The 11,474-nt window shown below is 48.5% G+C and overlaps 2 protein-coding genes across 6 annotated transcripts; one reads left to right on the forward strand and one right to left on the reverse strand.

Annotated features, from left to right (window-relative positions):
• Positions 1–115: 115 nt before the first annotated feature.
• Positions 116–5,001, reverse strand: LOC117964092 (mitochondrial mRNA pseudouridine synthase RPUSD3-like). The gene is made up of 9 exons (XM_034906432.2): positions 4,865–5,001; positions 4,313–4,464; positions 3,680–3,724; positions 3,120–3,210; positions 2,685–2,792; positions 2,392–2,476; positions 1,908–2,034; positions 1,047–1,186; positions 116–855 (listed from the first exon to the last, which is right to left on the reverse strand). Exons 1-9 carry the CDS (start codon positions 4,999–5,001, stop codon positions 652–654), a joined length of 1,089 nt encoding a protein of 362 aa, XP_034762323.2. The 3' UTR covers positions 116–651.
• LOC117412255 (glycerate kinase) lies at positions 4,932–10,003 on the forward strand. 5 transcript variants are annotated; one of them, XM_034020465.3, is made up of 5 exons: positions 4,932–5,020; positions 6,972–7,383; positions 7,647–7,798; positions 8,207–8,382; positions 8,735–10,003. In XM_034020465.3, the coding sequence occupies exons 2-5, from the start codon at positions 7,022–7,024 to the stop codon at positions 9,644–9,646; spliced, it is 1,602 nt and encodes a 533-aa protein (XP_033876356.3). In that variant the 5' UTR covers positions 4,932–5,020; positions 6,972–7,021; the 3' UTR covers positions 9,647–10,003. The 5 variants fall into 5 exon arrangements, with proteins under 5 accessions (XP_033876356.3, XP_058844281.1, XP_034762321.2 ...); XM_058988298.1 differs by lacking the exon at positions 4,932–5,020 and adding an exon at positions 5,500–5,622 and having other exon boundaries at positions 8,207–8,328; XM_034906430.2 differs by lacking the exon at positions 4,932–5,020 and adding an exon at positions 5,501–5,622.
• Positions 10,004–11,474: the final 1,471 nt, after the last annotated feature.

The following is an 11,474-nucleotide window of genomic DNA, read 5'->3' on the forward strand; positions in this document are numbered from 1 at the left end:
AGTCAGGAGCTGCTCTGAAGCTGTGATCTGGTTCAGTCAGGAGCTGCTCTGAAGCCGTTCTAACAGTGAAAATTCACCTTCGATCAGGAATGCTCATAATCACAAATTATTTAATTAGTCATGTTTTATTTTAAAGTCAGGTTTTTATTTCAAGATATTTTGCACAGTACAAAAGGGCCACCTTGTGAGGGAGATATGATCCAGTGGCTTGAACTAGATTTTAAACTTTTGAAAACCATGCAGAGTTTAATACTAACTTGTGATTTGTTCTCAAACCCAGACGTTGTGACTGGATTGAATGACTGGATGACCGCAGCGGTAAGGTGAAAATATTTGTGTTTTGAATTTGCACTAATAAACATTTTGTCATATTATATAACTTTCTGGTGTGTGTTTTACTTGGCATATATTTCAATTGTAAATATTACCGTATACCATACACTTGAAAGAGATTTTCATATACACCTAATTGTGTACAGTCCCCTGATTAATCTCACTTATTGATTCTCTGAACATTTAACCTTTTACATATTTGCATGAAATAGTCTGGGGGCGGATCTCTGGCGCCAGTCTCTGTTAGCTCCTCCCCTGGACGGGTCTCTCAAGACCAGTGTTCTGATTAAGCGTTCCGGAGGCGGGGCTCTGGCTCTGTTAGCCCCTCCCCTCAGGAGGTGTTAATCCCAGCAAGCACAGAGTTCTGAGAAAGTATTCCGGGGGCGGGGCTGTGACTGCAGTCTCCTTTCGCCCCTTCCCCAGGGCAGGGAGATGCAGCTGCAGCAGGTGGAGGTGCAGGGGCATACGATGCATCTGCTGCTGTGTGAGACGCATCCTGCGCAAGAGCGCCTCCTGCAGGACCTGCCAGGGACAGACACACACAGGGACAGGGATGTGAGGATTAAACAGGCCCACCGTTCAGTTTAGTTTTAAACGATGGCTTAACATTCAGGCATTCATTAAACATTTAAACTCGGAGACTAAAATAAGTGGTTGATGCAATCAAGGGCGATTCCCTCTCTCAGGAGCGTCTCTGTCGAGCGGTTCAGTACCTGTGTGCGCGGCAGGGCGGTCTCCACAGGCAGCGAGATGGGCACCCCCAGGACTCGGCCCACCCTGGGTGAGTAGACATGGTCCCCCAGCACCGGGCTGAGCTTCACACTGAGGTGCACCTGCAGCTGGCTCTGGAAGGCTGGGGGGGGAGAGACAGGCATGGCGATATACAGCAGAGCTTAGTGTAGCACAATGTGGGGCAGACCTGGGCTTGACTACGATTGTAATGGTGCAATTCAGAATTAATTGCAGTTACAATGTGTAACGCTTTCTATTCAATGTGTGAACAAACACACAGCAATTTCTAACAAGCAGAACAATAGAGAACTCCCCCTGTCTAATGCTTGAGTCAGGAGCCGCCGTTACGAGAATCCGCAGAGTAATGAGAAGAGGGAGAGGAACGGCAAGGAGCTCTGTAATAATAATAATAATAATAATAATAATAATAATAATAATAATAACCACCTCTGTATTTCTGATTGGTTACAGAGCTTAAGTCATTAGCTCTAATCTTGGACTACCTTCATTACTTCACCCTAGGTAAAGTACTCAATATTAGTGCTAAACGAGGATGGTGAAACTAGCTGTCAGTCAGAACATACTCTGTATAAACACCCTCACTGGCAGTGCGCTACAGGAGCTGGGACAGTATAGAAGGTTATATTATTAAACATCCTCACTGGCAGTGCGCTACAGGAGCTGGGACAGTATAGAAGGTTATATTATTAAACACCCTCACTGGCAGTGCGCTACAGGAGCTGGGACAGTATAGAAGGTTATATTATTAAACATCCTCACTGGCAGTGTGCTACAGGAGCTGGGACAGTATAGAAGGTTATATTATTATAAAGAAGACTCACTGGAGAGGGGCTGCAGCTGCAGCAGGGAGCAGCCGGCCCCCGAGTCGAGCACTCGGTATCGGGTTCGAGTCCTCTTCACCTCCCTGCGAGTCACGCTGCCTCTGGAGGGACTCAGCTCAGGAACCACCTACACATGGGACACACAGCGAGAGTCACTAACCACACACGCACGCACACACACACGCACACAATCCAAGCATCTGAGCACTCCTGGTGTTATACTGCAGTGACTACAAGGGCCATTTAGCTCATATTCATTATTATTATATTATTATTATCTTCCAGACTTATATAAATGTTGCACGTTTGTTTTGTGACCTGTTTGCTCACATTGACAGCATGCTCGTGTTTCAATGCTTTAAGGAATCCACACACCGAGGAGGCGTTTCCTCCCCGCGTGGCTCGTGATACTATGAGCTGGAATGAACCCTGCTCCGCTTGCGTGACACGTGGCAGAGACGTGGTATGTTTGAAACCCCCTCACCAGCTGGAGCGCCCCGATGGTCTGCAGCTTAAGTGGCACGTCGATCTCTCCCTCGGGGGGGTCCGGAGTCCCCACCGTCACTGCCCTGCAAACACAAACACACTGGCTCACACTCGCTGGATTGCCAACGCGGTAATCATCCTACCCAAACAAGCACCCGTCACAACTGCAACATAAACACAAAGACGTCAATGAAAGAGTCAAGAGATACTGAGGTGCCAGGGTGGACCAACAAAACAAATGACTGTGCTTCATTAGGCCCTGAGCTTGAAACTGTGCTCCCAGCTTCTCACCAGTAGGTGGCGGTAGGGGTCTTCTGCCTCCTGGCTTTGCGAAAGTTATCTTCAAGGTGATTGGTGGTGTGATGGCACGTAGACAGCAGGACCAGTCCTGACTGGTCTCTTTGGACCGGGAAGAAACGGAACAAGGAAATGAATTAGCATCTCAAGCACTGCAGCCAGAGCTTTCAGAGAAGAAAAGACAGTGAAACGTTTTCATCTTCATAAACAAATATTTGAACTAAACCAAGAAAGAGACGACTCAGAGCAACACCTGAACCGCTCCTTCCTGTTTCTAGCTTATCTTGATTATTGTAAAAGATGAAATGTTTGCGAGCAACACCTTTTCGCTAGTTTTGCATTTATTGAAAATCCGCAAATGATACGCGCCGCAAAGTTACCACAATCGCAGCAGTGTGATGGATGAAGCTGCCGTGCCGGCACACTCACCGGGCCGCGGTTTTCACTATGTGCAGCTCCCCCGAGAGAGACAGTGCCCCCTGCAGGTCGGGCAGCACGGTGCTCAAAGACAGCTCGTCACCTTGACAAAGAAAGAGAAAACAAGACCATCTGTTAATCTGAAGCGGAGTCCAGGGATGGGGAATAAGACTCCTAATGCACAGCAGTTTCACCCATTCCAGGTTTTAACACGAGCTTGATTAGCCCCAGTGTGTCTTTTTAAACTCACAGTAAAACCAGGAGTGGGTCAAACTGCTATGCAATGGCAGTCTTATTTCCATACCTGGGGTGACAGGGTACACTCTACAAGCAAATCTGGAATACTGCTGCAAAGCGACTGTGTTAGGAAGGCAGACCGGAGATCATCATCTGTAGTTTAACGTCTTTACATTTTACATTTTGGATGAAGCAGTTCATGTCAATTGATCATGCCCTTGACCTTATGACAAATGTGCCCCTAGCCAAAAGACTGCGAGTAGATTGTTCTATATAGCAATACAGCGTGCATGCCTGAGCTGAGATGCCCACTCCCTAAACACAAAGCACCTCACCTGTTATGGGCAGTCCAGGAGGTTTATTGAGAGCCACAAGAGGACCTGAAAAACACACACGTAACATCAAGGGTGTTCATCACAGTGCACCCCCCGTCTCAGCTACAGCACACATAACTAACTCCAGGGATGGAAAGAGGAACCCCACTACACAGCATGTTAGGGTTAAGGGTGTATTTGCTTTCATGATTTCTATGAAGTGTACCTGTTGCCGTGTAATCTGTAGTTACCATTTCTGAAAGAAAAGTGTTCCACTGCATTTAGGAAGCTGGCAGCCGGTTTAGTTTGCTTCCGGTAACTGACTGAACACACACTGCACAGAGCTGCGCGATTTCATCAAAATGTCTTCAATGAAAAAGACCCCAGCTGCTTTAAAGATCGGAAATATTTCTGCCAAAGATCGCTCTGTCCCGTACAAGAAGGGGAGATTTCACATGTCTGCTGTTATTTTTTGCTTTTATTTATGTTTGCATTTTGATTGATAATTGACTGATGGTGACGTTAGCATGTGGTCTTATTCCGCTCCCAGGTAAGGTAGTCTGAGATTAGATCGGGGTGTTTGAAAGCAGCCTCGACCGTGCTGTGCCCTGGTCCTCATGCCTGGGATAGTTAGTGTGTTACTGAAGACCCTACCGGCTCTGTAGACCAGGCTCCTCTGCAGCAGCTCTGTCAGCCCCTCTCGGGACAGCCTCCCCACCTCCGGGACCCCTGGACTCTTCAGGATGCTCGTCCTCTCCTGGGAGCCTCTCTCTCTGGGGCTGGGCCCTGGCAGATCCATCTGATACCTGCGGAGAGCACAGCTTCAACACAGCACAGCAGCAGCAGGGATGGGAATGAGACCCCCGTCGCACAGCAGTTCAATCGATTCCTGGTTTTACTAGGAGTTTAATAACACACACCTGTTACCTGTGCACACTGTGGCTAATCAAGCTTGTAGTAAAACTGGGAATGGGGGAAACTGCTACGCAATAGGAGTCTATTTCCATCCTTGGTTTTACTACAAGTTTAATAAGACACACCTGAGCGAATGGCTTAGAGATTCAACTTGTAATCTCATATTGTACACACTGAAACTTCTGCTGCTGGTTTCTGAGACCCCGTTTAGCACCAATAAGGGGTTTATTAATTAGAGGGGGGCACTTGAAAGGGGTCCCGGTTCGAAAAAGTTGGTCTGGTCTGACTCACCACGCCCCCGTGCTGTAGAGACGGGGTACCGCCGCTCCTGAGACACATGGTATAAACACGCAGGGGTCCTGAAGAGCTGGGGCTGTCCATCTCCTGCATGCTCCTGCTGCAGTCAGCCGCCTGAAAATGCAACGCATCCTGGTACGTCTGTAAAAGGTAAACACCGACAGGGAGTTAACGCGAGGAGTGAGCGTGTACTGTATGTCATCCTGGCCATGCTTGCTTAGCAAGTCTGCTTCATATATCGTGATGATTGATTTACTCTCAAGGTCGCATTGCTTATTCCCCTTGACACTCTTATGAGGACGGTACTGTAGAAACACACTGACGCTCTCCCCCTGTCCTTACTGTACGTGAACCGTGCACAGTTACACCACTGCATTATCAGATAATCGTATTAACATCCCCGCCCCTTCCAACTTTCAAACGAAAGCGACAGTTGATTTTAGAAGTCAGAAAAAATTATAGTCAGAAAAGATTAGGAATACAGACCGGTACTTCAGACTTCAGAGTGAGATCAATCCGTCGCTCATTCAGGTAGCTTCGCTCTGGTCTCGTGTCTTCATAAATCTGGGTAATCGGCGAATACGCTTGTGGGCCACCGTAGTGGTAGGCTTCAGAATGTGGAACTGCATTTCCCAGAATGCAACTGTGCGTGGTTTGGAAATTAAGTTCGAATCGATTCAGACGCTGTTCCTGTAGAAGTTTGTGAATTTTAGCATTGTTTCTAAGTATAATGCAGCGGAATGAAAATGCAGGTATGTTCTCTTTTTATTATTTATTATAAATATTGATTTATAGAGTCGAGTGGTCCAGTGGTTAAAGAAAAGGGCTTGTAACCAGGAGGTCCCCGGTTCAAATCCCACCTCAGCCACTGACTCGTTGTGTGACCCTGAGCAAGTCACTTAACCTCCTTGTGCTCCGTCTTTCGGGTGAGACGTAGTTGTAAGTGACTCTGCAGCTGATGCATAGTTCACACACCCTAGTCTCTGTAAGTCGCCTTGGATAAAGGTGTCTGCTAAATAAACAAATAATAATAATGAGTGAAGGCATATGTGACAGATAACCTATCTAGTTACCAAGTTTGCATTAAAACATTGTTTGCATATTATTAACGTTATACTGTAACTGTATGTCGCGTAATAATACGCAGTTCCAGGATTCTGCGTAATTAAGTTCACGCTAAACTTGGGTTGGTGTCACTAATTTAGCTGCTTACAAAGACTGAAACTGCTTTATAATAATATTAAGCGTGACTTTTTCTCTGCAACCCAGCTTTGCACGTCATTATTCCTACAAAGTGATCATTCCTGAAATGGCTGGATACTGCTGTCATCCCCCATGCAAGCGGTTTGTTATTGCAACCTCTGTCAATAATTAAACATTACATCAACACACACTGTGTCCGGAGGGCAAGTATGCGAACTTGAATAGTGACGTTTAGACACAGTCAGCCAAGACAGACCACAGAAACACACGGGAATTAAGGTACTGGCACTGTTTAATGTACTGTGCTCATCGGTATAGCTGCAGAAAGATTTACATTTAAGTCAGCCGAACCCTCAAATTAACACGAATCGAAACAAGGTAGGATACTTTTACATGGGCCGGTCTTTCTGCACCAGGTAAAGAGTGTGGCCCGTCTTTTTGCACCTATGCATTTTCATCTCACGCTTAATGACTACCCGTACATGTTAATTCGTATTTTAAAAACATATGTAAACTCAAACCAAATAAATGAGATTGTGATTGGGTTTACTGTCTGTAAGTGACCAGTATTTTTTTTTTTTTTCTTCAAAATACAAAAACGTTGCTGAATGGTTTTGAGGGAAATGTCAGCATGGTTCTCTCTCAGCAACAGAAAAATAATCACGTGAAGCGCGCTCGGGTTCAGCATGCTGGCTGATTGCAAACATCAGAAAACAGCCTGTCAGTAAAAAGTAATTCATTAACCCTTTCACGCAAGGCAACCTTCAGTTAAAGATATATGTATTATGTGTCTCAAACTACTTTTTTCAGCTACTTTAAATATTTCATGGATAAAAAAGTGTTCAAATGAAATTGAAAGCTTCTCCCCCTAAGTCTTTAAAACAAAATGTTTTTTCAGACCTGGCCTGCCAGGAGTTGGTGTGTGCTGGTACTGTGTGACCCCTCCCCATGGCCAGTGGTTTGTGTGGAGCGGCTGGCAGCTTGTTGCTCAGCAGCGCCCCCTGGGGGCTGGGCGGGAGAAGCAGGAGGATGATGACGTTGTGGACACAGGGCCGCGAGGTGTTCAGCGCGGCGGTCAGCGCGGTGCTCCCCGAGAACATGATGCGTGGGAGCCTGGCTCTGCGGGGAGAGTGCCTCCTGGTGGACGGCAGGAGCTTCGCACCCATGGGGAACGTGCACCTGGTGGGCTTCGGCAAGGCTGTGCTGGGCATGGCGGCCGCGGCAGAGAGGATTCTGGGAGATCACCTGGTCAGGGGCGTGGTCAGTGTGCCCCACGGGATTCAGGAGGCTCTGAGGCAGGCAGGCAAGGGGTAAGGGTCACGGCTCTGCTTTTTGCATGCAATTGACAATGACGAGGGAAAACTAGATACTGAGCAGAATGACCTGATCACTGGTACATGGCAATTAAAAAAAAAAACATATGGGGACGTGTTGAAGATGCCAATGCATGATGACCTCAGATGAGGCTGGGAGATGTTGGGAGTGTTACGTTTGTTGCATGATCCCACTGTCATGGGATGCCATTTTTTGTCCCCTATATAAAGCAATGAAAAATATATTGATCATGTCCCAGGGAGATGCTGCTTGGCCCTGACAGCCGGATCACAGTGCTGGAGGGAGCGCGGCACAACCTCCCAGACAGAGACGCCATGGAGGCTGCCAGCGCCATCAGAGAGCTCGCCAGCGGGCTGACAGAGCAAGACCTGCTCCTGGTGCTCATCTCCGGTGAGCAGAACACTCCCGCTGCGCCGGGTTTAATACCGGGTCATTGTTCGTAGTGCTAGATCTCAACTACAGCTGGATTTCATTAAGAGCAATTTTACAGCACTGGGGAATCGCCATCTGCTCCGGATTTGTGAAACCAACCGTCAAAGCAGGGATGGAAATAAGACTCCTATTGCATAGCAGTGTCACCCATTCCAGGGTTTGCCAAGAGCTTGATTAGCCCCAGTGTAAAGGTAACAAGATCAGGTGTGTGATTAAACTAGGTTTGCAATGGGAGGCTTATTTCAATCCCTGCTAAAATGAAATATGCTGTTTTTATTAATAACATATTTTCACGCAGTTTAGATGAGTGGAAGGGAGCCCAGGTGGGGTTGCTGTCTTCACTGGCTGTGTCTGTGTTCCCTGCAGGAGGGGGCTCTGCCCTCCTACCTGCCCCCACCCCCCCGATCACCCTGGAGGAGAAGCAGAGTCTGACCCGGCAGCTGGCCGCCCGGGGAGCCACCATCCAGGAGCTGAACACCCTGCGCAAGGCGCTGTCTCAGCTCAAGGGAGGGGGGCTGGCCCGCTGCGCTCACCCTGCACAGGTGGGGACTGCCCAGGGTTCAACACTGTGCTCACCTGGTTACCTGCGCAGGATTACAAACTCGCACGAGCTCTGGGGGTTTAGAAACTAGCCCCCACTTAAGTATTGTATTATTATTATTTTTATTAATATTATTATTGTTATTTTAAAATGATATTACATTTTTCACTGAAGTTAGAACTATTCCCCATTGTTAATTCTATAGAAGCATGGCTGATCGCTGAACAGAAAGTCAAGACCGTTCCTTAACAAGAAAACAAACAAACAAAGCTAGACTCTCGTAATGAATCTCCCCTGTGTGATAAACGAGCGCGTGGTGTCAGTGCTGTGAAGACCCCTCTCGTTCTCCTCAGGTGGTGAGCCTGATCCTCTCCGATGTGATCGCTGACCCCCCGGAGCTCATCGCCAGCGGCCCCACGGTTCCCAGCCCAGCCGATCCGGGGGAGTGCTGGGCAATCCTGGAGAAATACGGGCTCCGCTCCTCGCTGCCCCAGTCCGTGCGGGACGTCCTGTCGGGGCTGGGGGGCGCGGGGACGGGGCAGGGGCAGGCAGGGCTCGTGCACAACGCCATCATTGGCTCCAACGCGCTGGCCCTGGAGGCAGCCTCGGCCCGGGCACGGGGGCTGGGCTTCCTGCCCGTGGTTCTGTCCCCAGCCGTCTGCGGGGAGGTCCAGGCCGTCTCCCGGCTTTACGGACTGCTGGTCCGGTTTGCGAGCCAGGCTCGGTCCGAGGAGGGTGCGGAGGGGAGCCTGCGGGAGGCTATACTGGGGATGGGCCCGGAAGTGGGGGTCCCGGACCGGGATCTCCTGCACACCCTGAAGGTTTTGGAGGAGTGCAGGGGGGGAGCGCTGTGCCTGCTGTCCGGCGGGGAGCCCACAGTGCAGCTGAGAGGGAAGGGAAAGGGGGGCCGCAATCAGGAGCTGGCCCTGCGCGTGGCCATGGAACTCGCACAGGGGGGGTCCTCCCTGCCTGCCCCCCTGGGGGTGGCATTCCTCAGTGGAGGGACGGACGGACAAGACGGCCCCACGGACGCGGCCGGAGCGATCGCTGACCCCCTGCTGGTGTCGGAGGCAAGGGAGCAAGGTCTGGACCCCGCGCAGTTCCTGGACAACAACGATTCCTACACCTTCTTCACACGCCTCTCCAGGGGGGACCGGCTGATCCGGACCGGGCTCACCGGAACCAACGTCATGGATGTGCATCTGGTTCTGATCCAGGGAGAGGAGGCAGGTTCGGGAGCCCATGCTGCTGCAGGGAGATCATAGGGGACCTGGGGTTACCACTGTACTCACTGTGCAGTGGGGACTTGGTCTGCTTAATGGAAATAGAGGCCATGGAGCACCCAGCTGGTACAGTGTGGATCACCTGCAGTCCATTCACAGGGCTGGAGATAAGACTCCTCTTGCAGAGCAGTTTCACCCATTCCAGGTTTTACTACGAGCTTGATCAGCCACAGTGTGTAGGTAACAAGCTCAGGTGTGTCTTCCTAAACTCATAGTGGAACCAGGAATGGATCAAACCGCTATGCAACGGGAGTCTTATTTCCATCCGCGCTCTCAAGTAATTTACCATGTTCAAATTGAGTTCTTTACAGACATTAAAAAAAATACTGTTTATGTAAACGTTTTTTGTTGCTTGATCCTATTATATATTAATATTAAAAATATGCACACTGATAGCAGCCCCAGTGGATACACTGTCACTGCACACTGATAGCAGCCCCAGTGGATACACTGTCACTGCACACTGATAGCAGCCCCAGTGGATACACTGTCACTACACACTGATAGCAGCCCCAGTGGATACACTGTCACTGCACACTGATAGCAGCCCCAGTGGATACACTGTCACTGCACACTGATAACAGATCATAACATAGAAGTACAAAATAAAAACAATAGACTTTCATCATTAGAACTGGTAGAATTTATTAAAAATCTCACAATAAATAATGTACACGCAACGTTCCACACAGAGACACTCTTCCACCCTCGACACTGCAGGCTGGTCTGCAGAGTCGAGGAAACCCCCTCATAGACGCTGATCTTTATATTCCTGTGTTAATGAAATGATCTCGTTCGGCTGGTTTCACAGATCCAGATTCACCCTGCTCTACCCTGCCTTACCCACGGTGCTCATCTGGCTCTCTGAAACCAGCCTGCACTGTTGTTATGTGTGCTTTTGATCAATCTTGTTTACCGTTTCACTGCTTCTTTGTTATTAGTATAATTAAAGGGGGTTCTAATAAAATCCACAGTTCAAGAAACGTCAACAGGAATAAAAAGTCAAATCAGTCATGTTAAAGGGAATTCGACATTTAAAACACACAAAACTGAGCACCAGCGGACACGACTGCAAACCGCCAGTCTGTTTGCACAGCTGTCTGCCAGCTTTGCCCTGGGAACACAGAGCACAAGGCAAACGGCTCAGAAAACGTCCCACTTTTCTACGACGCGTTTTTAAAGAGCTGATCAAACTTTTCAATTCAAAGTTTCCACTCGAGTTCTTGGGTCACCACGTCAGGTTTTTGAAGTGTACAGAATGATGTAGTGTTGAGATAAGTGCCGGACGGGACTTTACCAGACGTTACCCCCCCCCCCCCCCCCCAACATCTAACAGTGTAGCACGAGAACAAGTCTGAAGCTTCCTCTATTCCAAACACATCCCTCAGTGTTAATGCAGAGTCTGAATAAAAACAACACAGGAGATCTACTGCAGCGAATAAATGTGCTCAGCAACAAAACTGAAGTGCAAAAATCTACCGACAAAACAGTGAGGACGAGGGAAATGTGTCTCGAAAAATATTTTTTATTAAATAATAATCATTCAAAAAAAAAAAAATGTAACAACTGAAAGCCCCCTTGACCCACCAGGGAGCCCTACTGTCTTCAATTAAATGAATGAACTAGCGGCCTCTATTAGTCAATTCAAGCAAATCACCCGGTCAGCTTCTATCCAGCTGCGCTCTCTGTCCACGGCCTCTTTCTCTGGGACAAAGTACAGGGAATGTGAAACTCACTCACCGGCATCACAGGGCTTTTAAAAACAAGAGAATTTCAACTACAAAGCTGCGTGTGTGTGCGGAGCGGAGAT

This window comes from Acipenser ruthenus, chromosome 16, assembly GCF_902713425.1.
Source record: "Acipenser ruthenus chromosome 16, fAciRut3.2 maternal haplotype, whole genome shotgun sequence".
Lineage (NCBI taxonomy): Eukaryota > Metazoa > Chordata > Actinopteri > Acipenseriformes > Acipenseridae > Acipenser > Acipenser ruthenus.

What these genes read in the sequence shown, in the direction of transcription:
- LOC117964092 (XM_034906432.2), bottom strand. Translation starts at nt 5,001, where the DNA reads ATGCGTTGCATTTTCAGGCGGCTGACTGCAGCAGGAGCATGCAGGAGA. An exon ending in ACCCCTACCGCCACCTACTG is followed by an intron (nt 2,477 to 2,684) that starts GTGAGAAGCTGG and finishes TTGTGTTTGCAG; the next exon opens with GGCAGTGACGGTGGGGACTC. An exon ending in GCAGCTGCAGCCCCTCTCCA is followed by an intron (nt 1,187 to 1,907) that starts GTGAGTCTTCTT and finishes CTCCCCCCCCAG; the next exon opens with CCTTCCAGAGCCAGCTGCAG.
- LOC117412255 (XM_034020465.3), top strand. Translation starts at nt 7,022, where the DNA reads ATGGCCAGTGGTTTGTGTGGAGCGGCTGGCAGCTTGTTGCTCAGCAGC. An exon ending in CTGAGGCAGGCAGGCAAGGG is followed by an intron (nt 7,384 to 7,646) that starts GTAAGGGTCACG and finishes ATCATGTCCCAG; the next exon opens with GGAGATGCTGCTTGGCCCTG. An exon ending in GCTCCTGGTGCTCATCTCCG is followed by an intron (nt 7,799 to 8,206) that starts GTGAGCAGAACA and finishes TGTTCCCTGCAG; the next exon opens with GAGGGGGCTCTGCCCTCCTA.